General features: G+C 40.3%; 1 protein-coding gene across 1 annotated transcript in view; it reads right to left on the reverse strand.

Moving 5' to 3' along the window:
• SLCO5A1 (solute carrier organic anion transporter family member 5A1) overlaps positions 1-27,850 on the reverse strand; it is a 72,654-nt gene that overhangs the window by 25,730 nt on the left and 19,074 nt on the right. The window contains exons 2-3 of the mRNA XM_069004915.1: positions 13,277-13,409; positions 6,964-7,184 (exon numbers count right to left, since the gene is read on the reverse strand). Coding sequence (XP_068861016.1) covers positions 6,964-7,184; positions 13,277-13,409 — 354 coding nt within the window. The remainder of the gene's footprint in view (positions 1-6,963; positions 7,185-13,276; positions 13,410-27,850) is intronic.

Here is a 27,850-nt window from a genome sequence, read left to right on the forward strand (position 1 = left end):
GTCATCTAAACTAATAAACCTCTATTGATCACACTCCTAGAACTAAAACAATCTTTTAGCACGGCTGCAAACATGTTTCTATTTCTGTGCAGTAATTTAAATCTTAAAAAGCCTCGGTTTTTGGAGGGTTTTTTTCCGAATAACCTAATATATAACTAAGAGTAAACTGAAACTTGCCTTGCTGGACTGGTTTGCTAGTCTACTGGCAATTTTCTTCCTTTCATGATCTTTGACAGTATTTTTTCTCTGGTCAGTATTCATTTTTCTTTCACTCATGTGCTGGACCACTGCTTGATATATGGTAAGGGAAAAGCACATGAAAAATCTGCAGGTAATACAAGTATTCATAAATATTTCTCTAAGCACAACTTTTAAAGCACTGTAAACAGAATTTCAATAAAAATGCATATAATTCTGACTTCACCTCCTTTTTTCAACATTTAATATAGTTTCTTTTATCCCTGTTTCTGCACACCCAGCCCAAGGCAATGCAATGAATACAATCAGGGGAATAAATCATCCCAGTCTACAGCCCTGTCCTTTTGCAGTCCATCAGAAAAGTCCCTTGTAAGGGTGAGGCAGATATTAGCTACAAGACCTCCCTTCTGCTAGTGCTCCCAGTCTGGACAGCACTACCCAAGCCTGCAGCTTTGGAGAAGGCTGGTTCCACACCGAGGTTCTCAGGAGCAGATTCCACTTTTGTGCAGTACAAAGCAGAGCCAGGATTTGAGCCAGAATTTCTGGTTTGTTTATCAGAATGGAAACTAGCAAAGTGACACACAACTACTTCAAATATATCCTGCATGGAGCTAATCACTAATCTCTAGAATAGTATTTCACCACTTCATTGTCTACTCACACACCATTTAAACAACCTCATTCAACTCTCAGGACATGCCTTAAGCACCTGGGTGGTGGCTGCATCGTTGAACAGCCCCTAATATCCCATCAAGAGTGAAGGGGTTCAGAACCAGTTTGATATATGAATATTAGTTATTTTAATTTGATTTAGAGCAGGTCCTCGAGGCTCCAGTTAGCACTGCTCATCACTGCATTAAGCTATGCAATCTTTTCTATTTTGAGCTCTTCAGGACGGCCTAAGAAAGGACGAGAGGGGAGCCTTGCTCAAGGTCAGTGGCACTGGAGGATCTCCAGCCTGTGGGCTGCTGAACCCTCTGACATTTACAGTGCCCACCACACGCCCCACACACACAGTCCACTGCCTCCCCTTCCTCTTCTGATCTCTGTCAACCAATCTTCAGGTAGCACAGAAACTCCAATCCAGATCCTTGGCAAAGCACCTCAGTGGGCTTATCCTGCAACCATGAGCCCCTCAGGAGTTTCTTTTATGTCTGCTGATACTCTGACAATCATTATTATCCTGTCTCTTCACAGGAACTCACTGAGAAAGGCAGACGACAGCTGGTAGATGTGAAAAGGCAAACGGGAATATTCTACATTTAGGAAAGGGCTGTACATAGGGACAAAACAAAAAAACCCCAAAGGCTACAAAATACATGTAATTAATTAATTATTTAATTCAGATTAGATCAGCCTATTTTAAGAAATATATACATTTGCTTTCTTTACACTGCTCCTTTATTCAATTGCACATTAAGTTTCATTTATAGTAGTAAATGAAAGGGACCGCAGATACACTTTCCATGGTACAAAACCCTAAGGGTATAATAAATGAGAACAGTAGTTTTATCTGCTCAGATTCATGTAGTATCTGCACATATGGGATTGAACCATGATTTCTTCATTATAAAGCTCCTCTAGCTCATGTAATCCACACTACCTCTATTTTTCCCAATAAACTACATTAAATTTTCTTCCTCCTGTGACCTACTTACTGTTTTATTTAATATGTTTGATACCTGACTCAGAAGCATTCTTCAAACCACATTTTCTACTTGAAACATAAGTAAGAAAAGACTGAATTCCAAGCCCTAGCAACTTGAAATATGTGAAAAAGCAAAGTTGTATCTGTATCTGTATTTTTATCCGATCTCAGCTCTGCCATGGGCCAAAATAAAGCTCAGGTCACTGAAGTTTGAGGCTACTTGAAGATGGAGCCAGTTTTGGTTTATTTCTTCAGCCTATACTGGCAGTCAGTGCAGAAAAAAAGACTCTCATTATGACTTTTTGATACCTTTTCATTAGCCTAGAGAATTAATTAGGAAATTAGGACAAGTTACAACAACACAAAAATCATTTTGCTAGGCTTCCCAGGTAAGATGACATCATACTGGAAGAACAAAATAGTTACTTTCCTTACCAAAGCTGCATGGATTTCAGAGATTTGATGGCACTGACCTCTATCATGGCAGACTATGACATCATTGATATTTATTAGTACAGAACAGAAGATATGATGTAGCGGGTTCGGCTCGTAACCGGGCGGAAACACCAATTTAGTGTAGTGGTTTGGCCCAAAATACTCATTACTGCTTATCTTCTGTGAGATAAGAATTAGGAGAAACGCAAAGCAGGCACCAAACTTGAAAGAATATAAAGAAGTTTATTAACAGACCTAAAAGAGGGGGAAAAAAAAAAAATACCATACCTTCAGAACTCTCTTCCTCCCCCCACCTTCCTCCCGTCTCCCACTGACAATGTAAAAAGACAACCCTTAAGATGTTCAGTCTGTTTACCACTTCCATAATAACCTTGTTCAGTCCATTTAGAAAGAGAAGTCTCTGCTTGCTCGTGCTATGAAAACATTATCACAACGAGCCAGCCGCCCACTTCCAAATAACTTTGTTCAGTCCGTTTAGGAAGAGGAGTCTCTCTGCTCGCATGTGAGTCCCTTCCCCCAACTTGCAGCTTTTCCCGCAACTGCTTTCGAGGGTCCACTCTTGAAGGTTTTTGGGGTACAATTTTAAGGTTGAGCCGTTCAGAAACAAAAACAGAGGCCCTTCTCCTTCCCTGGGAGCAAAGGGTCCTCCTCATCTTCATCGTTAGGACTGTCTCTGGGAGCATCTCTAGGAATTGAGGTTTTCTCCTTTCCCGTTTGGAGCAAAAGTCCTCATCTGGTCCATCTCTCCCTGTCCAAACTTCTCATGAAATTACAGATGCGTCAGCATCTGCCTTTCTCAGCGCAGGGGCTTTTGCTCATGAGCTGAACACTCCACCCCCCATATCTTCATGAAATTACAATGGGATACTCTGATATATCATAGCTTCACAACAGAATTTCAGCTTTAAGCATCTCCTCTCTCTCTTCCCTCAGGTTTTCAGCTCTTCACAGCAATAAAAGCGTTAATCTCACCTCAGCCTTGCAGCTCTGTGGCTTATCGCTGTTGGTCACCTGACCTCTGCCGGACAGCGGTGCCGCTTTGCTGAAATCTTGGCTGAAGTGGAGGCGGGGAGGGGGTTCTGAGCCGCTCTGGCTGCCCACAGCCCTGCTGGGGGGGTCATCCTGGAGCCGTGGCCCGGCCTGGCCTGGCCCGAGCAGGGCCTGGCCCAAGCAGGGCCTGGCCAGGCCCGCTGGCCCCTGCACGGGGCCTGCAGCCACCTGTCCCAGCGCCGGAAACGAGAGAGAGCTGGGGGGGAGTTTGTCCATTCTTAAGTGTGGATCACAGAGGCGGTCACAACTTTAAGTGGCTTAAAGAATTGTCCATATTCAAACTGGCCAGCTGATAGGTCATGGTGGGGGGGGAAGCTGTAAGCACCCCTTGGCACGGACATCACTTCCGAGACTCAGCTTGCTAACCTATGACATATGACCTACTAAATCATCAGTCTCCTGTCTAAGTGGAGGTTCTGCCCACAGTGCTATAAAAAGATGAAGCTCTGAAATTCAATGGGAAGTATAAAATGTTCACTGCATCTCAGAAGAAGCAATGCTAAATGACTTAGACACATATGATCCTTTTTTCCTTCCCATTATAAACAAAATTACCTCAGCTGAGAAGCTTGAGGCATGATCTTATTCCATAAAGCCCACTTAAACTTGAAAAATAATTAAATGATAGTGCATTCCTGCTGCAGGCCTTCCTAGCTAGGGTAAATGACACCGAATGGGAAAGCTATTATCAGCTTATACCAAACTACTTTTTTCTGCTTATCTCAACTCACTTGCTATCTTTTTGGCATGTTTCTTTTCACTGTTCCACATGGTGAAGTTTCTTCCCTAGAGAAACTTAAAAGTTTTGTATAGTAAAAGCTCTAACTTGGTAGCTCCATTAATATATTAATATAGAACTTTATAGAATGTATGGTATACTTTTAGATAGATACATACCAAAGAAACACTTGCCAAAATGAGACATACAGAAGTTTTTCTTTCTGAAAAAAAAAGTCCAAGGAAACATTCTCCCAAGCAAATACTTTTTTCTGCATCTGCTGTGCCTGCAGGGACAAAGTGGCCTGGAAGGTGAAATTATGTATCAAAACAGAGAACCACTGTTGGGGTTTTAGGAGCTCTCCTGGTCTTTTTTGTTTGTTTTTTTTTTTTTCTGTTAAAGGAATTTTCCCCATACGTGTTGCTAGGGGGACAAATTGCTGGGTACTTAAGAAAAACAAAGACCTAGCCATTGGGGGTGGGGTGCATCTGGCTACTCTTTTGTTTCACCTGGGTGTGCAGTCAGTCGGGCCCCAGCGTTTGGACTGAGAGGGAGGCTGCTCTCTTCGGCTGCTTTTCCTTCTGCCAGAGAAACCCTGGGATCCCAAGCCCGCCTTCCCTGCCCCGCCATGGCCACCCTGCCCCCACCGTTGCTTCGAGCCTTCGCTGCGTTGTAGCCGTGCTGGCTCTGCCTGCCCAGACCTCCGGGGGGTTCCCTGTTTGGATACATCTCATCTGCCACCCGGGATTTGTGCTCCTCCCTGCCATTCCAGCCTGCTGTTCCCGAGGGTCCGGCTGGACACCGGGATCGGCTGCCCAGGGGTTTGTGAAGCCTTTGTCCCATCCCTTCCCGGGATCCCAGGGCACCGGTGCCGCGTGCTCCCCGAGCTCGCTCCGGAGCGCCCCCTGCAGCCGCGGGGGAACCATCGCACCTGCCCTGCTCACCGGGAGCCGCCAGCGCCCCTGCCGGCTGCGAGCGGAACTGCACCCGAGGGGAAAGGGCCCGACAGCCGAGAAGGCCGGGACTGGGTTTGGGATTGTTTGCTGTTACTGCCATAGTTATTGCTGTTTGTTTGACTTGTTATACACATATAGATATATAATAGTAAAGAACTGCTATTCCTATTTCCCACATCTTCGCCTAAAAGCTCCTAGATTTCAAAATTATAATAACTCGGAGGGAAGGGGGGTTGCATCTGCCATTCCAAGGGAGGCTCCTGCCTTCCTTAGCAGACACCTGTCTTTCAAACCACGACAACCACCATCAGCAAACTCCCCCAGATGCAGTTTGTCAGTATACCTGTATCTTTACCAGGCACGTCTAACGGTGAAGCAGTCCCTCTACTGTGACATTGCCTGCAATGATTAGGAAGGAGCCCAGCAAAGACTAGACTCACCCAATTCCCTGTTACTGAGAAAATCTTGACAGGAGTTAACTCTGAACTACTTCCACTAATCAGAAGCCAGTAGGTTTGAAGGCAAATAAAACCCACAACCAGTTGTATGGATTGACAAGAAAATATTATGCATTGGGACTCACAAATATGGAGAATAAAGAGTCTTCAAAGGAGGAAGGAACATGCTTTTCTTGCTTCTCCCCCACCATTTCAACTACTTTGCCAACAAAGGGTCTGAAAGATCTGATATTTGAGGTTCACTTTGCTTGCTCTGTGCTTGCTTTGTACCTTGATCAAGAAGTTGATTTGTGAGCTAATAAAATGACCCCAAGAAAGTTCCGGTATCCTCTTTTTCTTTACTTCTGTAGAAAATAACAGTAAAACTTTAGATACCCTGAAAAAACCAGTGCAAATGTAATGCAGAGCAAATCAATATGTAGGTTGCAAACATAACTTAAAATTACACTGGATTTAGTCTAAAAACAGCTGGTTTTGCTAAGCCTTGTCTACTCAGCATAAAGCGTGATCATAAATGTGTCATTAAAAAGTATGCCAATCATTATAGCCTGGACCAATATCCAAGTAAAAAGTAACACTAATGTCTGCTTCAACAAACAAAAGTTTTGAGTTCAGATTACATCTGATGCTCCAGTTTCTCCCAGTCCCACTGCATTTATCAGGTTACCACGAAATGGCACAAACCAGCATTTGCATCATAGAATCCAAGGAGGACACAACAGCACTGACAACACAATGGCATTAAGGCACATTCACTCTTGTCCTGTATTATTCAATTTTATATTGTTAAGTCTGTACTGTCCATTTAAATTGTATATGCTTCACATTAATCAATTTGTAGCAACACTGCCTTTCTTCCCCAGGCAATTTGTCAATGATTATTACTTACTGTTAGATTTTACATTAATGGTTACTCCTTGATTAAAATAAAAATCTCTACTACTTGTCAATCTTTTGATCTCTTCTTCTTCCAAAATTAGCACAGGTTTTATTTGTCTCAGCCTTCAGAAAATAGCTTGCAGTACAAAACAGACAGGAAAGGAATATGAAACAAGTGATCTTTCTCTATGAACTTACCCAAATGCATGAATGTAATTGAACTCACATACCAGAATTCCTCCTATTTGGTTCACTTACATTGTAGAAGAGCACTTTATTCCATGAAATTCAGCTTATAAAGCAAGTGTGACAATTACAAACTCTAAGGTGCATAAATACATGTGGTAATAGGGGTCCTACAGCTACAGGTCCTACCTGTTTGTTAGAGGTACACAAACCCATCGACAATTGAAGAAAATGGATGTCCCACAATCATTGCTGCATTCTGTCATTTTAAAGGATGACCATCTATTAAAATCTCAATAGCAAAACATAATAGCAAATACAGGATGTCTAAACTGCCTTCAGTTACACTCATACAATCCTAGATGACCCTACATACAAAATTTAAAGCACTTAAAAATTAAAAACAAACTTTACCTTTAACATTCTCTCCAAATCCCATAGAGGCAGAAACTGAACTGTCTGTTTCTGTTTTGCTACTTGTTTTCTCTTTCATCACGTCATCATCACTTGAAACATCATCAGACTTCATCTTTTTTTTCTTTTTTTTATGTCGAGGAGGGAGCTTTTTCGGAAAGGTAAACATGGGAAATATCACAAGGAGCATTGCAATGGCACAAAGGAGAAATCCACTCCACCTAATGCCAGGAAAACAGGAACGGAAATAAAAGCAAACACATTACATGAAATCAAAAATCAAAGTGACTATTAGAGGCTGCACTGGCTGGAAAGAGACATTTGCAAAATATGAAAAACTGACACTAAGAGTAAAGAATTGGAGTGGGAGACAGCCTTCACTGCACTAAATTCCTTAATCAGAAGATGTTTCTGTTGGCTTATTTACTGAAAGGTATTTATCCAGAACCCACCATATTTTATTAAATAGTGTCAGCTTTAAGTTCCCACAAATTTTCAGTTTTGGTAATTATTCAGTACCAAGTGCTGAGAAGTAGATACTCACTTCGACTTAGCATTTCATGGATAATTCCCAGTAAAGCAATACAGTATTTCTCTGGAGAACACAGAAAAATTACCCATGGCATGAGAAAATAAAATGTCCTGATAGAAACACCAGAGCTAAATATGTTCTGCTTTCCAGTGCCTACCTCTCACTGCCCTGGCTGTCCAGTTCTCCCTTCACAATTGAAGAGCTCCCAAAGCCTGACTGTAAACAACTGATGTGCTACAATTCATGCCAGGATTTATGCCCAAAAAACGACTGGGTTGTGACCTCAACCTGAAATGGCTTTGACAAAGAATTTCCTTCTCTCTCTCTCTGTATTTTAAATTTGGGATAAAAAAAAAACCCTAAAATGATCCCTTGGCTCTCAGGGAATGACCTGGGACATACCCACAGAAGGGACAATGTGTGGGATATACACAAATCCTCAGCTGCAGGCATACAATTGTCCTCCCTGCAGCCAAAAAGCTTCATGGACTTCACCATGGCACCACAGATGGGCAAAAGGGCTGTACTAGAAAGCACTCAAGAGTTAACTAGAGTCAGCAGCCAGAACACTGATAGAGTGTCATAGAACGTAATTTCTCCTCCGAGTTCTAGCAGTGAAAGACTAAGGGAAACGCAACCTCACATAACTGGTTCCATAAAGAAGGACATCCACCCACAGAGTTCTTCTTACATACTGGAAGTGCAGTTTTCACTACAGACTCAGTTCACTGTACCAGGTTTACATGGCAAGGTTTTGGTAGCACAGTGGGGACTGCATGGCTGCTTCTGTGAGAAGATACTGTGAGCTGTCCCATGCTGGACAGAGACAACTCCAGCCAGTTTTAAAACAGATCCACCACTACTCAATGCTGAGCCCATCAGAATGCTTGTGGCACTTTAGTGTTCACTTATTTAAGACAGGGAAAAAACACTGCACAGCAACTGTGTGAAGGGAATGAGAAAATATGGAAGAAACAGCCCTGCAGACCCAAGGTGAGAGAAAAACAGGAGAAGGGTCTCCAGGCACAGAGATTCACCTGCAGGCACAGAACAAGACCATGGTATCCACTTCCAGCCTGTGGAGAGTCCACGCTGGAGCAGTCTCAAGCAGGCCTGTGGAGAAAAGCTCCCACACGAGCAGGTTTTTGGGCAGGACATGTCACCCATGGGGGATGCTGCACGCTGGAGCTTTCTGTTCCTGGAGGACTGCACCCCATGGAAAGGACCCATGCTGGAGCAGTTAGTAAAAGACTGACTGACTGAAGCAGAGAAGGAGCAACAGAGACAAGGTGTCATGAACTGACCACAACCCCCTTTCCACAACTCCCTATACCACTCCAGCAGAGGATGTAGAAGAGTCAGGAGCGAAGCTGAGCTTTGGGAGATGGATGGAGCAGGCAGGAAGTGCTTGTAGATTTCTTTTTAATTCTTTCTATCCTACTCTGTTATTAATTGGTGATAAATTAATTTCCCTAAGTCAAGTCTGCTTGGCCCATGACAGAAATTAGTGAGGATTTTCCCTGTCCTTATCTCAATCTATGAGCTTTTCATCATATTTTCTCCCTGTTCTGCTGAGGAAGGTGAGTGAGACAACAGCTTGGTGGGCACCCAGCAGCCAGACAAAGCCAACCCACCCCACAAATCTACCCTAGTGCTTGGAAGTTCCAGTGAAGTCAATCACATTACTATAATATCCAACCACAACAATGAAAGCTTTCTCATTTGAAATCAAATTTCCAGAATCACGGTGCGTTGACCCTGGCTGGATGCCAGATGCCCACCAAAGCCACTCTTATCACTCCCCATCCTTGACAGGACAGGGAGAGAAAATGTAACGAAAGGCTCCTACTAGCTGCAGGGGAATCTCTCTGCTCTGGCACCTGGAACACCTCCACCTCCTCCTCCACCTCTTCCTCCTCCTCCTCCTTCAGTGACGTGGGGGTCTGCAGAGCTGTTTCTATCGCATATTCTCATTCCACTCTCTTCTGACTGCTGCTGGTGTTGCACCTGTCTTTTTTTTCCCCCCCTTCCTAAACATGTTATCCCAAAGGTGCTACCACCACCACTCATGGTCTCAATCTTGGCCAGCCTCCTCTTGGAGCCGGCTGACATTGGCTCACTTAGGCAGAGGGGAAGCTTCTGGCAGCTTCTCACAGAAGCCACCCCTATAGCCTTCCCGCTACCAAAACCTTGCCATGCAAACCCAAAACGAGAACAATTTTTACATATTTTTGTACAACCCTTACACTATTAATTATATATTTGTTCAAACTTTAAACATTTTAAATTCTGAGTAGACAGTATTACTTGCACAAGAAACAAAAAGCATTTGGCCTCATATTTGTAAAGCAAAGATATTGCAAACTTTATTTTTCAGTGAAGACAAATTCATATCCAGTGCTTTGTAGGGTAAGTGATTACACACAGGGAAACAATAAATAAACACCCATGTGTAACACAATTTTTATTAGAAGCTTACAGGAAGCTTTTGCAAGGCAAATATAAGTGACTGAAAGTTTTGACTAATTTTGATATTATGTAAACAGAAAATCCTCCATTCATTTTAGCTGATAACATACATGGATTAGAAAGCAGACTTTTAGGAGGATTAGTCAGCACTGTCAGACGGAATAAATCCGGAGTCTGTATAAAAATGTAGCAGGATCTCAAAGGCAGAAGCTGCAAAGGCTCTGATCAAAGAAACAGTCTGTGGCAATAATACGCAGAAATCTGCAACCACCCCCTCAGGAGGAAGCAGCAAAGGAGACAGGGCCTGTAATGGAGCATGAGATGAAATTCAAATCCAAAGGGACCATTATGACAGCATACCAAATGCTGGAGATGTCACGAATGCAGCCCTGGATGCAATTATCTCACCATCTACACTTCACAACTTCCTGGAGAAATATCAAAGAATTGGAAAACAGACAAAAGACAGTATCAAAAATAACAAGGACACCTACAATGGGAAATTGAGAGGTCAGAACAGGAGCTATATTAATTTAAAAAGCCCTGGATTTTCTGTCTTCTAAAGTCAAAGAAAATATGCAGAATACCTCAAAGGCATCCGCACAAACCCTAGGACCTCAAATAAAGCAATTAAAGCTAAGGAAGGACCAGACAATGCTGAAGGAATTCCTTTAAACTTCTTGAGTGGAATGTTGATGAAAGACTATATAGGAAGATCCAAGTATTAAACAGATTCTGAACTAGGAAAATACTCAGAAAAGTGTCAGCAGAAGAAAATTTGATTCAAAGCACCTGACAGACCGCCAGGGGCTACTTCACAGCTAATGAGATCCCTATATAGCACATTAACAGTTCTCAAAGACAACAACATGATGAATGATTTCTAACAGATATCCCTACAGTTACCACATTTGAATAAAAAACAGTTTCAAACATTTGATGGGCTGGCATAGACAGCTGGCTTGCAATTTAGCCCAGAGCACCTACAGAAAGCCCAGGTGTGCAAAACCCAGGAGGCAGAAATCCAAGTCCTGTGAAACTCAAGGAATAATCAGATCAGAAATAACCCTGAAAAATAACCATTTTTTTTCACCGTGTTGCATGGGAGATAAACCAAATTACATGTCCTGCAATATACCTCCTAGAAAGGAACAGCTTAAGGAAAAAAAAAATTACTATTTTTATTTTAGCCATATATCATAGTTGCTATACTCCCTATTTTGTCTGTAAGCATTGCCTCCTTTAACAATGGAAACTGTTAAATTGGGTCCCATTAGGAATCTTACAGCTATAATAAAGAAAAGACAGGAATCAAAGACACTAATTCACTGCAAAGGAAACAAGACTCAGAAATCTCATATATGACTTCCCATTAAGTTATCTCAATTGAACCATACTTTTGAAGTGTGTCAGCTGAAGTAAGTGTTGGGCTACTCTTACATTTCAAATTGTTAGATTGCATAAATAAAAATAAACTTGACTACGCAGCACTTCCCTGCAAGGAGAAAATGTCACAGTCCCAGAAAACACATTTCAGTGGAATGAAAGTCTACACTTCATGAATTCTCTGCAACCAGGCAGTCAGTGAGTAGCAAGGGGCAAAGGTTTAACCCTCACACCATGGGAGTCTTGCTTTTAATGGGTAGACATAGCCTCAGAAAGAGAAAAGAGAATTAGACACAAATGTTATGAACGCCACTAAACTTTTATGAGAGGCCACCACAGATTGTGCAACAAATTATCAGAGATCTGATAGCAGTTGATACTCTTTCGAAATTTAAGAGAGAAAGAACTGACATATCCAAAAATGAAAGAGAAATAAGAAGACCTGGAATACCCTTCAGGGAAAGCCAGACCCTACAGATTTAATCAACATGATAGAAAAAGAAAACTTTGAATGACTTTTACTGACTTTGCTGCTTTGGCTATTTTGCTGGAGCTAACACTCAGTTATATCAGTGGTTGTGTTATAAATAAAGTCAAAAATTTATCCCACATTTATACAGCCCCACTGATTTCAATTAAAAAATATATTTATGGGCCTGTCCGCAATTTCTGTCAAAAAGTACTGATCAGATTCTGATTACCAGTTCTGACAAGTAATTAGAAACACATGAAAAGTAGGAATTTTACCAAGAATGTGTAATACTTTGCTTTGATTTCAAATCTTTTATCCTAAATAGTCCAAATTTGGACATTGCTGCACGCCCATGTAACAGATCTCTTCAGTGAGATAAGTCAGTAGATAAATCAGCACAGAGCTTTTAACCCCAAGGCCACACTCAGCACTCAGCTTTGCCTTTTCTCGCTGAAAATTCAACAAAACAGTCCTGTGCAGCAATGCTCTTGGACTAAGTAAGACAAATAAAGCAAGACTAAATCTTAAAAAAGGTTTAAGAAGACTCCAAAGAGACAATTTTTTCATATCAAACTGTCAGGAAAGATCACTGCAAAATAAACAGAAACAGATACCACAGTGACAAACACTAACCCAGGGCATGAGAACTGACACTGCACCTTACACCTACAAAGTAAAGGTCTCTTCCTGGCATAATGAACTTCACGTTTTTTCTGGGCTTGCATGAAAACTTCAAGGCTGATTTATGATTTATCTGAGAAAGGGCAGTTAAAGCCTCCTCAAGACCTACTTCCTCAAAGAGAAATTTCCAAGGAGGCCACATCTCAAAGGCTGCCTGAAGACATCAGCTAACAATTACAGCTGCTACATCTCAGTGCTGCTGCAAGCCTACTCCTTACTAGAGAATAATGTGTTGGTTTACAGCATCTGCTGCCTAAACAGAAGCCATCACCCTGAGAAACAAAGATTGGAAAGGGCATATTCTGACCCATCCTATTTCCTTCACCTGAAATAAGATCAGTGAAGTCTACTGTTTCTCATCTGGGTAACAGAGTTCCGTGTTTCATGCTGCCTCCTCTGGAAAACCAAGGAAGAGATTAATCCACCTTCCAGTAGGAAGGGGTTGGTTCTGGGCAGCAGGATCCTCCATGGCCTCCAGCAATACCAGTATCCTGCCCTGCCATCCCTGTACTGAGCACTGTCAGTGAGTGCCCACTGTGGTCAGGGACAGTCCTGGAACAGCCAAAAGTTGGGGGTTTTCCATGGACTGTTCCTGTGCACTCCTGTGGCAAACTCTTCCTCTGTCAGAGGCTAGTGTGTAGTAATCAACAGAAACATCATCTTCCTCTGCCTCCTACAACCTTAAACAAGTCCTCAACGGATAAATCTTCCAACTTGTCTTAATTCCCCAGCAGCAACTGAGAGAATAGTTTTGAAAAATGCTTGATCCTTACCAGTTTCCAATGAATCGGGGATCGCTCTGGTCAATATACACAGTTGTCCTAGGATCAACATAGAAACCAATAAGAAGTCCTCCTAATAAGTATCCAGCTGCAGGTCCAAGTGCTCCCATTACGTACATAATGGCTGAGGAAATAGAAGGTCACAGTCATACATCAATAAATTTAATTTTTCATTATTTATTTACACATAAAACCACAAAATAACTGATGCTTCTTTAAACAAGAAGTTCTGCACCCTAAAACTTTTACGGACCTTTTTCGCAATGAAGGCAACAACTTCTGCCTAGGTCACATATTAGTACGAAAATTACTGCTTTTTGTACATTTTCAGTCAAATTATGCAAATCTACATTATTCTGGTATTCTAGATGGAAAGCATACTTGACTTGCATAAAATTGTTCCTACTTGGTAACATTTCCTTTAAATCAAATCAAAATTATTTAACACATAAATTAAAAAAAGGTCTAACTAATGGCAGGCAAACAGAAAAGCAAAGAATAAAAATTGTAATCAAAGAACAAAATACAACATTCTAATTTAGTTACCATTAGTGTAATACTATGTATAAAAGAATGGTCCATTTTAAGAAATCAAATATTCCTATTTCAGAGATTGACAAAACATGGGTTCACAAAAGGAAAGTCCTATTTAACTAACTTGATATCCTTCTATGGTAAGGGCACCCACCCAGTGGATGAAGAAAAGGTGATGGATGTGTTTTTTCTGGATTTTAGTAAGGCTTTTGATACTGTCCCTCATAGCATCCTTCAGGACAACTTGTCCAGCTGTGGGATGAGTGGCTGCAGGCTGTGCTGGGTGAAGAACTGGCTGAAGGGCAGAGCTCAAAGGGTTGCAGTGAATGGGGCTACATGTGGCTGGCAACTGGTCACCAGTGGTGTTCCCCAGGGGTCAGTTCTAGGGCCAGTTCTGTTCAATACATTTACCAATAACCTGCAGGCAGGAGTTGAATCCACCATTAGCACATTTGCTGATGATCCCAAACTGGGAGGTGCTGCTGACTCTTTGGAGGGACAAGAGGCCTTGCAGAGGGATCTACGCAGACTGGAATGCTGGACGGTGATTAATGGCATGGAGTTTAACAAGTTAAAATACCAGATTCTGCAGCTGGGATGGACTAATATCAGGCACAAGTATAAACTGGGAGAGGAGTGGCTGGAGAGCCTCTCTGCAGAAAGGGATCTGGGGGTGCTGGCTGGCAGCAGGCACAGCAAGAGTCAGCAGCGTGTCCTGGAAGCCGACAGGGCAAACCCCATGCTGGGGTACATCAAACGCAGCATCACCAGCTCCTCAGGAAGGTGATTATCCCACTGTGTTCAGCATTGGTGCAGCCTCAGCTGGAGCACTGTGTGCACTTCTGGGCACCACAATTTAAGAAGGATGTGAAGGCCCTTGAATGTGTCCAGTTAAGGGCAACAAAGCTGGCGAGAGAGCTGGAAGGAATGACCTGTGAGGGGCAGCTAAGGACTTTGGGCTTGTCTAGTTTGCAGAAAAGGAGACTGAGGGGCAACATCATTGCTCTACAGCTTCCTGAAGAGCGGATCTTTTCTCTCTCATATCCAGTGAACAGGACACATGGCAATGGTTCAAAGCTTCACCAGGGGAGGTTTACAATGGATCTTAGGAAGGATCAAATCTCTTTATGGAGAAGGAGGTCAAACACTTGTGAAGGTTTCCCAGGGAAGTGCCAGACTTATCAGAGCATTTATCAGGCATTTGGACAATGCTCTTAGTAACAGGTTTTAGCGTCTGATCAGCCCCAAACCAGTCAGCCAGTTGGACAAATGATTATTGTAGGTCCCTTCAAACTGAAATGCTCTGTTCTATCCCACTCCATTCCATTCCCCTACAATATCTCCTTCCTTCCTTACTATATATTGCAGTACCCATTCCTTTTAAGATGGTTCTGCCCTGCTTCCCATAGGTCTGGCTGTAGGTATAAAAGGCAAAGGCCAGAAGGGTTGGTCTCTGCTGTCCACTCACGTATCTTGTACCACCAAAACCCAGGCTCCAGCACAGCAACACTTGCTCAGCTGCTGCAGATTCTCTAGCAGCACATGAAAGACCTGATTATCTAATTCCCTGTAATTTTCCCTCTAGGTCCAGATGGTTACTGGACCAGTGCCTGTCCACAACAGGAGTATGCAGACTCCATCCTTTTTGGTCCCATCCTCAATCAGACATGCTGAATCCTACACTGCAGCAGCTGAAGAAGCACAACTGAGTGGTTACAGCTTGAGTTTCCATGTTACCTGTTATAGTAAATTATATCTCATGGATAAAATAAGCAAAAAGAAATCACTAAATCCGCCTGATTAAACCGAAATAACTTGCACATTTCCATCTTATGTTTTGAAATAAGAGAATGAAGAAAAAGAGCATTCTTACAAGTAAAAAGAGAACTACATTGCAGCAAAAAAAAAAATCACAGAAGCTACCACAAAAGGTAAAACTGCCAATACTAAAAAATGCTTCCAGACCACAAATTGATTACACAGTTTTATCACTTTTAAGTCATTTTTTGTAAACACTTATTTTTTTTTATGAAACTGCAATTTTGAATAAATAGATTTTGCTGAAGTCCCTTTCACATAATGGTTTTCAGAACTGTGTTCACTATTTAAATTTATTCCAGCCATGTTCCCTACTGAATTGATTGTAAACAATTCTCTGTATGCCTAAAATGCTCCATCAGACATTGAAACTCTGCTCCTTAGCAGCAAGTGGTTAGATAAATCCCACAGTAACTGTTATTTGCAAAATTCACATAATGAGCAGGAAAAAAAAAACCCCAACAAACAAAAAACTATATCCACACTCCCACAACCAGTAATAAATTTTGTTCTACAAATGTTTGCTTGGAAAATTGATTCAGACAACTACAGCAAACTCAGATCTCTAAAATCTTTAGAGAGGAAACACAAAGGGAGTAAAAGACTGACCTAATCCATTCACTTCAGTATTCAGAAAAAATACTTATACTGAATTAATTCAGCTTTAGTTCCACCACTGAAAGCAACAAAATGCAGCAACTGCTTAGGTTTCAAATCACTACACAAATAGTGTATTTTGTACACCTGGAAACTTCAGAGGGTTTTCCTCGTAAGCAGAAACACTGCAGAATTAAGATAAAAATAACATTGTACACTGTTCTCCTTTAGAGGAAGAAGTGCTGTCGACAATTTCAGTGGTATTTTAAAATTACTATATGCTGTTCAGGCTTCAAGATGTATTTCTTTTTAATAAACTTACAGGCAAAATGTCACTTTCTGAGTCTTTCAGAAAACACAGAGCCTCCATGTTCCTGGTCAATGGCAGGACGAAATATGAGCAGGTAAGGTCTTAAAATTGCCATTTTAAGATACATTGCAGCCTCTCTTTCAGCATCTAATAATGGTCACTATCAGAAATCGGACACCAAGTGCAAGAAACTGTTTTAGACTAATAAATGGGACTAAACACAGAGCACGGCAAGCATAGCATTTTGGTATTTCAAAATTAGGTACTTGAAAGAATCTGCCCCAAACTTTTAAACCATGCTGGGGAAGTGAAGGGCAAACCAGCTCCGTAAGTCACCCTGGCAGGCTACTCAAGGGTCCTGGACCCTTAAAATTCTGGTCACAGCCCTCACAACTATGTTCAGGAATAAAGACGGTTTTGATTTCCAAGTAGGCCACCAGGATGATATGGAATGGAAACTAAACTGGAAACAGATTCAATCAGGGTGTCATCAAAACTATACCTGCTTCACAAATAAAAAATCCTATGGAGAATAGTTTCAGAACTTTTTCTACTCTGAACACTAGAAGGGTGTAGGAGGTCATCACAAGGGCTCCAACTTTTGGATGAAAAAGGTTCAAAAACATGTAGATGATGTAAGAGCATCTTCCTTTCAGCCTTCTGCCAGGGATTTCAGCTAACTCTTTTTGGTCCTCCCTCTTCAGGCCATAATCTGGGATATTGACCCAGGGAATTGCACAGATTTAACGGCCAAGAACTTTCAATGGAAATAACAAACATTTTTATCAGGGGACATGCTGGAGTACTGTGATGCTGAGGCAGGATGCACAGTACCCAGATGATTTTTTAAACTGCACCTAAGGAAATCCAGGATTTGTCTTACAACCTCATAGCTGTAAGTCTGACTGGTGCTTATACTTGCAAGTCGCCTTACTATTTCTAAGTCATAAAAAGCTATGCAGTAAAATAACAGTAATATGTCCTTTCTCATGATAAAACAGAGGTGATGTACATTCCGTTAAGAGTTAAAGCTCTACTCCAAACCATAAATCATCTTCAACAGATAAAATGAGGAAACTATTGTTAATACAGACATATGGGCTACAACATCAACCTGAATCTCTTCTGATTGGGTTGCACTGAAACGTAGAATTGTACCCCTCTGAGTTCCATCACTAGCCACACGTTCAATGCTGACAAGTCACAGTACAATTCTCTGGGAACATTGGTCTCTCTGGGAAAGCACATTTGCAGGTCACCCACTCCTACCTGACTTCACAGAACCACAAAATATTCTGAGCTGGAAGCCACCCACATTCCTAAGTGAATGGCCCACACAGGGATCAAACTCACAAGCTTGGCATTAATAGTACCATGCTCTAATTAACTGAGCTGATCTCAGGGTGACTTAGAGCCATCTGAGAACTACTCATGACATTCAACACAACCAGGTCAGACTGGACCCGGCAGAAGTTTTCCCCAGAAGTCTGTTGTAGCTTGCTGCTGCTGTGATGTAGGATCCTAGGTCTTCAAAGGAAAGCACAGACTGGTTTACTAAAATTACACAGCCTTTAAACAAGACAAAGACCTTGTGGATTCTTTAAAGTTGCCCTCTTCTCCAAAACCTTAGTGCTGTGGTTAGGAGTTTCCACTACCAAGCATATCTCTTCCTCTGGGTGTACCTTCTCTTCAGTGATGAGGGACAGCCTTTTCCCAGCCCTCCTAAACCTGGTCTTTCAGACCATAGCTCTACCTCTGACATAGACTGTAGGTCAGTAAAAATATCCCGGTTCAGAGTTAAGTGCCCATTTTCACCCGAGATATCCAGCCATGGCTATTTTTAATTCCTTGAAGCTTTGTACCAGAGGAGCTTCACTGCCTCACTATGTCCTCAGCATGGCACATCTCGGGCCCTACACCATACTAGCAAGGCTGTCTAGTTTCAAAATTGCAGCTAGCTGTGGCTAGCCAGGCTTAGCCATAAACTGCCATCACAGCTAAGATGCTGGATGGGAGAGAAAAGGGGAGTCATAGAATTAGTAACCTAATTACATACAAATTTACCTATCCATGTGAAAGAAGATTAAGCAAAGTCATTCTTCACCACAGAATAGTTTATCCCGGGACATGTTGCAATGAATACTGCCATTCTCACAACGTTTGACAAAATTATTACATTGTCTGTTGCTTTATTCATCAGAGATTCTTCCTCAACAGGATAAAGCTTTATGTACAGCCTATAGCAGCACAGTCTTTTTGACTACAATAAGATAGGCTGAATCCTCTATGGGTCTGAAAATCTCTGTGTTCACACCAAATGCATGAAAAAACTTTGTTGCCAAAGAATTATTTTTTTTTATCTACCTACACTACCAAATTTAATGAGACAGAGATCATAAAAATATTGTGAATTGCCTTTTCCTTTTCTAATCACACCAAAAGACATCTTCAGTAGGCTTATCTAGAACCTGTGTCACCCTCAAATGCATATGTGAACCCTCTGACTGTGCCTCTTTATATTAGCCATGCTAGTACCAGTTAAAGTCACAAGTCACATATTATGCCTAGATGAACAGAAACTACACATTAGTGAGCCACAAGGCTGGCTTCTGGGTTCTAAAAGACACACTTTGGTTTAAAAAGTAAAAACAAAGGCATATAGTGCTCAGACCCTGTCATCTCCTCCGTGTGCACACACATGTCACCACACAGAGTTTATCACTGGAGGAGGAGGAACATTTCTGAAAGACCCCATTGTCCAAATCTTGGCAGCACGTCACCATAGTACAACTGTTCATTTCATACATGTGTAAGACAAGCAGAATTTGACCTTTATTCTATTTTCAATGGAACTTTAGAATTTGCAAGATCCTGCAAAAGCCACAGGGTGCATTCTGAAGGTATATTATATATATGTATACAAGTATGTATATGCATACATACATTTGCTCCTGTCAGAATAGTACAGCAATTTTAATAGATTTTGCAGGATACTTTTTAGTAGTATAGAATTATAGTCCTTTTATATCTGTAGATTTCAAATTTTTACTCTGAAATCTTAATTGTCATTAACATGAGGGTATTGATTGGGAAACAGAGATACAAAAGACAAAATGAATCCCTTATAGTCATGAAGTAGAGTAGGAAGTCCAGAAGTGTAATTTACTTAATTGAAGCAATAATTCAATGTCCTACCTGCTGAACAACGCTCTCATTAAAGAACAGCACAAAGAAGAATAAAAACAACAACAAAAAGAAAACATTCATGTGAATTTGCACGAAAAGCCCTGTGTTTACAGATTACTTGTTTACAATCTGAGGACTGAGCTTTAATGGAAATCCAAGATGAACTTTATATAATCCTGAATATTTATTTCTCAAGTAATTTAAAGGGCTATAGGTTAATAAACATAGTTGCAGGGTTACTGATGCCTTTTCCTGGTCTTAAAATCAAGAGTCAAACATGGTTAGAAGGGGAAAAGGGATTTTACCTTGGTATTTAAGGATCCTTAGGTGCACTACGTCCAGGTCAAATGCACCGAAATGTACACTGCAAATCCCACCCAAAAGACCTGGTATAACATTATAGGTTTTACTAATTAGCACATCTATCAAAAATTCCCCAAGGAGAGGCTCAAGTGAGCCCCCCTCCCCAAGGAGCCTTCCCCTGGATGGTTCTATCTTGGTTTACAGAATGTGTTCTGGAGAGGACCTTGGGGTCTGGGACACACTGATCCTTAACTACGAAGCTTCTAAAATGTTTAAGTCTCTCAGCTTGACAAACAAGTCCAAGAATGTAGGCAAAAAGCACTAGGAATACAAAGTTGTAAAAAGGTATAACAGAGGTATAAAAGAAAAGGCAAAAAATCTTCATGGCATCATTACCACGTGGAATTTTGCAAGCAAAGGAAGCATCACCATGCTATGGTACCATAGCATCCTCTCCAGCGCTACCAGCAGCACATTTCCTTGGAAAGCTGTACTATGCTGTCACTGGAGAATGAGCAGTGCCATTATCTCTCTAGGGTATACAGCAGGTTTTGATTTCCCCACAGAGCAAAGCTGATAGGCAGAGGTTTCAAAGGGGAACAGTTCCCAGCTCTCCCCTGTTCCTCTCATGTCACAGCACCGTGATGGGATAGCAAGGATCAAGCATAAAGGAGCTTTCAAAGAAACATCACTCACATTCAAAAAGGCGTATTTACCTCATTCTGTCTAATTTCACCCACACAGAAACTACCCCAGAAAAGTAAGGTTTAACCACTCTTTTGAGCCTGAGGACACAAAACTGAGTTGTGAGCAGAAGCCAGGCAGACTTCTCAAAAGCTTTTAAGTCAGGAAACCAGTTCGCTTCCTTCTTTTCATCACGAACACACAATCAAACACATCTATACATGCTTTAGGATTTTTTTCTTAATGTGGTTATTTGCTCAGGAAAAAACAATGCTTTGAGCATTACTGCAGCTCAGATAATAATGTCCAGTTCAAATCTTTAAATCACTTCCTTTCAAAACGTATTAGCGTTACCATGACTTTAATAGTCTCTCAGATCCAGTGTTCCACTCAAAACAATAAACAAAGCAACAAAACCACTTCAGCAGCCTCTCTTGATCTTTGTATAGAATATATTTGTCACTGTTTTAACAAGCAGATTCCACAGACCTGGAAGACAAACCTATAGAGAAATATAACTAAAGCATAATTTTACATGCCTACCATGGAAAAGAAAATGAATGGTCCAGCTTACCATTCCATTAAAAAAATGTTGGAAGTTAAAGTTAAAAAAATATGTTTCAATTTTATTTAAGTGACTTGCCAACACCAGATGAAAACCATTCAATTTTTAGTTTTCTCTTACAGCTTTATAACTAAGATATCATTTGTATTAAAACAGATATCATTTCCAGATTTAAACAGCTAAGCTGCTTCAGGCTTTGTACTCACCCTCTGTGGTCATGTTCTAAAACATTACAATCATTTTCATTGGATCCAATTCTACTATATCCATAAAACCCCAGGAAAGTAAAAAAGCCCAAAGAAAACAAGCTAAAATAGGCAGTCTATCCTAAAGTGTACTTCTTATATGCATTGTCACTGCAATGCTGCTCCAAGTCACTGCTATGCTGTGGAGTCACAGTGCCTTCAAAGCAATTCAACTTACATCACAATTTCACAGACTCAGTACTTGTCTTTTGGTTACACTACCAGGTGTGTGCACGCAATCCAAAATCCGAAAACACTGAAAATACCAAAGAAGAAAGGCTTATACTTGTACCATGGTATTTCAGCTTTACAGATACCTGGCTAAAGAAATGATTGCCCCAAGGAAAACTAAGCCGGTGCTTAAAATGAGTCTTTATTTCTTTATTCCTAAAACCTGAGAACTGTGGAAGCAGAAATCCCAGGGGCAACTGGAGACTGTCCCATTCTTTAGAGACAATTGTTTTGCTTGGAACACACAAATATTACTTGGGGGTTTTCATCAAAATCTGTCTTCTCTCTCTTTATATTCACCTATAAATAAACATTTGCTGATAATATTACCAAGAACGACTTTGTGCTTAGCAAGTAAGTATGGAAAAGACACATCTGCTGTAAAAGATTAGTGAAAACAGCTGCAATTTCTGAGTGCAATTTCCTATCAGTGTGGTTAACTGAATTTAGACACCATGCACAAGGAAATTCTTAGATCAGATAATTAGGCAAATCAGGTTTTATCAGCTTTATAAGTTCTTATACCAATTCTAACACAAGAACCTTCTGGTGATGTTATTCCAAAAGCACATACAAGTAATTTTAAGCATATGGATAGTACCCACTGATGTGAATTGTTTGCATGACCAAAGATACACATATCTGTGCTTGCTTGATCAGAACCTAAACTGAAATCAAAGATGTTCTGATATTCTTTCTATGAAGTCAAAGGCATCGGTTATCTAAATAGATGTTTGGGATTTTTTTAAAATAGAAGTGTCAACAACTGCCTAAATGAATGATAACAGTGATCAAAACCATCTTTCTTAAAACTCCTAATTTTTTTTTCCACACGTAGGAAATTTTGATATGGAAAAGTACTGTTACTGAAATTTAGGTCTCAGACAGATGCACACACTACTTGTGCTGAACAGAGTCAGAATGTCCAAAGATGCAACAGAAGGCACAACTCTGCTCTTGGCTGTTACTTTCCGGAAATCAGCTCTCAGAAACACTCCACATCTTCAAGTGTATTAAGTTTCTGTTGGTATGTTGCATTATAAACACAAGGTAACATATCCCAAGAAGTTGAGTAGGCATGGATTCCCAAACCCTGACTTTTCAAAAGAGCATGTTTCTTAAAAATGTTTTCTTTTGTGAATAGTATGACAACTAGACAGACATTGACCAATCATGTTAATACCTACTGAGTAACTCCTCAGTGCCTTCTGAATTCTTGGTCTGTCAGCATCCCAAAGTTTTGATTACTCCAAAGAACAAAACAATGGAATGTCATAGAAGTAGTGTCCATTTCCATACAGAAAATGATCTACTAAATATAACTATTATCAACTAAGTCGTAAGCAAACTACTACTCCAAATTATTTTTAAAACCTTTAACTAATAACTGGTTAGATAATTTCACTGTATTATTTCCCATTCATTCAAACAGTGGGAGCTAAATCCACAATAGTGAATTAAACATTCATATTACAAGTATTCTTGAAGCTCGTGTGACTACTCTCATGAAGCAGGCAGGATTAGGCACTTCTGTACTAATACTCAGCGGTGTTCCTACTAAAAGGACATTGAAGTTGTTGGCTGTCTTCAGGATACTAAAGCAGCCTCTTGACTCATAGGCATTCTTTCCATAACATCATGTCAAATGGCAGCATCTCATCTCTGCCTTGTAATTGCTTGGCTTTGGGGTTTTTTTAATGGTTTGGCAGTTGAGGCTACACATATACATTTAATTTTCACTAGGGATTATCCCCAGGCACGTGCTTATAGACTCTGCTGATCTCAGCTTCTTAAAACTAATTTTCATGTCTTTAGCATTACTTCTAACTACACTAGAGTGGGGCAGGGTTGTTCACTTGCATGTCATCCCCTGTTCTTCAGGCTATCATAACTGAAAAATATCAAGCTGTGAAAGCTGAAATTTGGCCATCAAGCAGACCTCAACAGATAAATCCCAAATATGAAAAAAAAAAAAAAAAAAAAGAGAGGGGTCACATTTAAAATCACAGCTGGAAAGGTCCATAGCTACAAGACCAGCAGAACCAGCACAGAAGAGTATTTCAGAATATTTGTACTATGTTTTATTTGTAATTTGTTTTAAGTCATGTTCAGGTAGTCTAAGAGCACAAGCCAACAGAAATATATTATTCAGGTCCTCTCATGTCTCTGAGTTGGGAGAATGCACCCACTCCCAGAGGAAAAGCAGGGTGAAATTTATCAGACACAGAACCAGATGTTAAGAGTATGCCATCATGAACCATTGGAAGAACCAGGAATAAGTACCAATTCTTCAGCAAAATCTATATACGCTAAATACCCAGTGTCTATGGATGTGAGCTTTACCAGTTATTGTGCACAAACCAGCTAACGGCACACAAATACCTGTTTTTCAGAAGCAGGTTTGACATTCATTCTTTTATGAATTGTTCATCATTGTTCAAAGCCAGGTCCTTTGTGCCTAAGAAAGAAAATGTGAGGAAGCAGCGGAAATAGACCAAATATCTACTGAAAGGGAAGGTTAGGTGCTGATAGTAAGAGCACTTATATATATATTCATTCTTGCTTTGTCCCACCAGCAAGATAACAGAACAAAGAAGGAAACAGGGAAATGACTTCAATCATATTCCCTCAGAATTAATTTCCTTTCAAAAATTGGTTTCTGCCTAGGAGGCATAGGTTAATTATTGAAAATGTTGGTGATCGTTTTTCCCTTCACTACCTCTTGCTAATAGACTGCAAAGAAAGGCAAGCCAAACACAATTTCTTCTTATTTTCTTTGTAAATTGCACTTACATTTTCATCTTTCAACTGAAACAACAGTAATTACACTTCATTACTCATATCTGACTGAAAATCTGCCTGTAAGCAAAAGCACATTATTCCAGTAATTTGCAGATGACCCTGTGAGTTTTATTAACATCTACTGTATTGCTAAAAAGTTATTTTTCTACATTCACAAAGGTTGAAAGCTGCAACAGCTTCAATAAAAAATACATTAAATAACAAGTGGCAAAGTGAAATGCAGAGCTGTATAATCATATTTGAAACAATATTGAAAATATTATTACAGGTCAAAGAGTCTGAAAAACATTTCCATCCACGTGTAACAGTTATAAATAGAGGAGACTGTTTATTTTAGCTAAAGGACAACACCACTATTTTATGAAAATCTCCAAAGCTTCAGAATATGGTCTTTATCTTCATAGGAACAACACTGTTGGGGCACTTTCATGAAACTGGAATTACGCTGAAATGTTTGAGTCTGGAAAGAAAACTTGAGCTTTGTGTTCTGGGTAAGGATCTCTCCTCTGTTTTCCACAGAGGGATCATAAGATAGAACAGCTCATTCAATTCCATGCTCTGCTTGGGGACAAAAGAGTTTCTTGCTGTAGCACCAAACTGCATCTCTTCATCCCAGCTATGAAAAAATGTCATCAAGCAATGCCCCAACAAATCCTTCCTTCCCCATGGTTAAGGAGCTAACGGGTACCCCATGGAGAAACAAATTGTTCCCAAATGACCCTGACACTCCCGACACAGCTCCATGAAATAGGATACAGAAGCACAGAGCTGCTGCTGCAGATCCCTGAAAAGATCCTCCTAAACTTGATAAAGGGACATGAATTGTCAGAGATATTCAAGAAAATCAGAGAAAATGAAATTGAGATCACAGAGAGTTACAGAAAAAAGAGGTGAATACAGTTTTGTAAGTAACCAAAAGGCAGGAAATTAATTTATACTTTTGTTTTGTACAGAAAACTGCCACAGACACCATTTGTTAGTAACAAACTGATTCTATAAATAAATATGACTCTATAAATATATTTGCTTAGACCAATTTTAGTCAGGTCCTCAAAGAAACAAATGTATGCCTCATGGGGAAAGGCAGATATTGACATGCAAAGCCAATAATAAAAGAAAATTAAAAATTGTGAAAATATTTTGGTTTGACATTATAAGTAATGTGTGTTTTACATGGTTTGTTTTGGTTCAATTTTGCCTATGTGTCAAGTAAAAAAAAAAATGTATTTTGTTAAATGCTAATCTGTGGTCCTACATAAAGATCAAAATAATTCAATATAACTTAAATATTTCAACATTATCAAAATAATTTTCCCTACACAAAAAAAACCCTAAATCAATATATCCCTATAATCAACATTTTATTATATCATAATTTGTCAGAGCAAGACCATCACAACATTTTTATCAGTGCTATTAAATGGCATAGTTCAAACACCATGTGTAGCATTAAAAAGTGATTCCAACAAAAGGTTCTCCTATTACAAATGCTAATATTATAGCTACATTTGTCTTTCTAAGATATAAATTGTCATTGTGATTTACAGCTCCATTTGCAGCTCATTCCCAGTTCCACTAAGATATGTTAATATGTTAATAAAATACAGAAGTATTACTAACTTGTAGTGTTGGCATTTTCAAGAGAAAATTATTTATATTACAGGGATCCTTCCAAGATATTTCAAAACACCATATATGGTTGACTTAGAAAATCTGAAAAATTTCCAATCAGCTGAAGTTACTTTCACTAATTAGGTAATTTAATTATTCAGCTGACATGTTTTAGAGAAAATTCACCAATATCCTTTCATTTAGTCTGCAATTTTTAAAAATAAAGATTGTTCATTCTGGCTTCTTCTTTCTTCTGTGAGCAGAATTAGACATGACAGCTTTGTTTCTCAACTACTTAGATTAACAGATTATTAAGCATAGTCTTATTCTTCAATAGTAAAAGATGCTTTCACAGACATGAAAAACATGGTGGCTAGAGGCTACGTAGAAATGACTTTCCACCAACTTTAGACACACTTTCATGGCAGTAACTTTTTTAACGAGATAGTTAACTCTATTATATTCCTAGGGACATGGCAGATTCTCTCTAACCATGAGTGCTTTGTTTTAAGCTATATGGTTTTATATAAACAGAGCTTTGGACAGGGATAACACTGTAATGAAATCTGATTGAACACAAATGTCCAAGTAAATGAACGTAACAGTCCTTTCTGGCCCAATAAAGCATGAAATTAACCCACCAATTCTCTTTTCGTCTGTAACACAGATTTTGCAGAAACAGACTTCACCCTTTGCAAAGAAGGATGCCAAAAGACAAGAAGCCTCTTCACCTTTCCTTCCTGGCTATGCTGCCTCGAGGCATCATTTCCCTGGTAAGGGAAGGGCCAGAGCCCGCCCTGTGCACTTTACCATTTCACAGGTGCATCAGCTGAGCACTTAGCAGAGATAGCCCCAGCATGGGTGGTGGCCTCGGTACTGGATGAGGCAGCCAAGGAACCTCGAGGCTGTCCTGAGACACCCCTGGGCACCCCTCTCTGTCAGGGTAACTCTGAGAGCACCAAAGAACAAGAATGCCCCAGAAGAACTGAACTGGAGCTGGTACTGAACACATAGACACTCCCCAGGCAGACTCAGGAAATAAGGTATGAAGTACCAATGAAAATAAAATGTATTTCCTGACAGATTTTGCTCATTCAAGCTACTCAGAGACCCTTTCTGTCTAGTATCTTTGTCCATTTGCATCCATTCTCATAGGGAACATGTTTTCAGTTATTTACACTACGAAGATTCAACTGGAAGATTACACTTATGTACACAATCTGCAAACTATCACAGCTTTCAATCAATTTACCACAAATAAGCGATCTGTTGAAACTTTAATCTTATGTTTGCAAAGAAAATCGAATTTGAGCCCTAAATCCCATTGAAATTCACTGAAAGTCGGGTCCCTTGACTTCCTTACTCTCCTTGGGAAATCTTAACCTCAGTTATTAAACTATTCTGACAGAGAGAGAAAGACTGACAGGGAGGGCCTCAAGGAATGATACTGGAGCTGCTTGGAATAACCGTGATTGCAAGTGTTACCAGTGGTCTCTGCTGCTGTCAGAGCTTTTCCAGGTCTAATGAAAATTGATCTGGCATCTTTACAGAGACTCTATGGGAGTTTTCTACAACATGTGACAGAAGAGATGTGTCTTCCTCACACACTGTTGGATCCTTAACTACATGTTCAGATTCATACTGATGAATTTGCCACCATAACAAGTGGAAGCCCACAG

This window comes from Aphelocoma coerulescens, chromosome 2 (genome assembly GCF_041296385.1).
Source record: "Aphelocoma coerulescens isolate FSJ_1873_10779 chromosome 2, UR_Acoe_1.0, whole genome shotgun sequence".
Classification (NCBI taxonomy): Eukaryota; Metazoa; Chordata; class Aves; order Passeriformes; family Corvidae; genus Aphelocoma; species Aphelocoma coerulescens.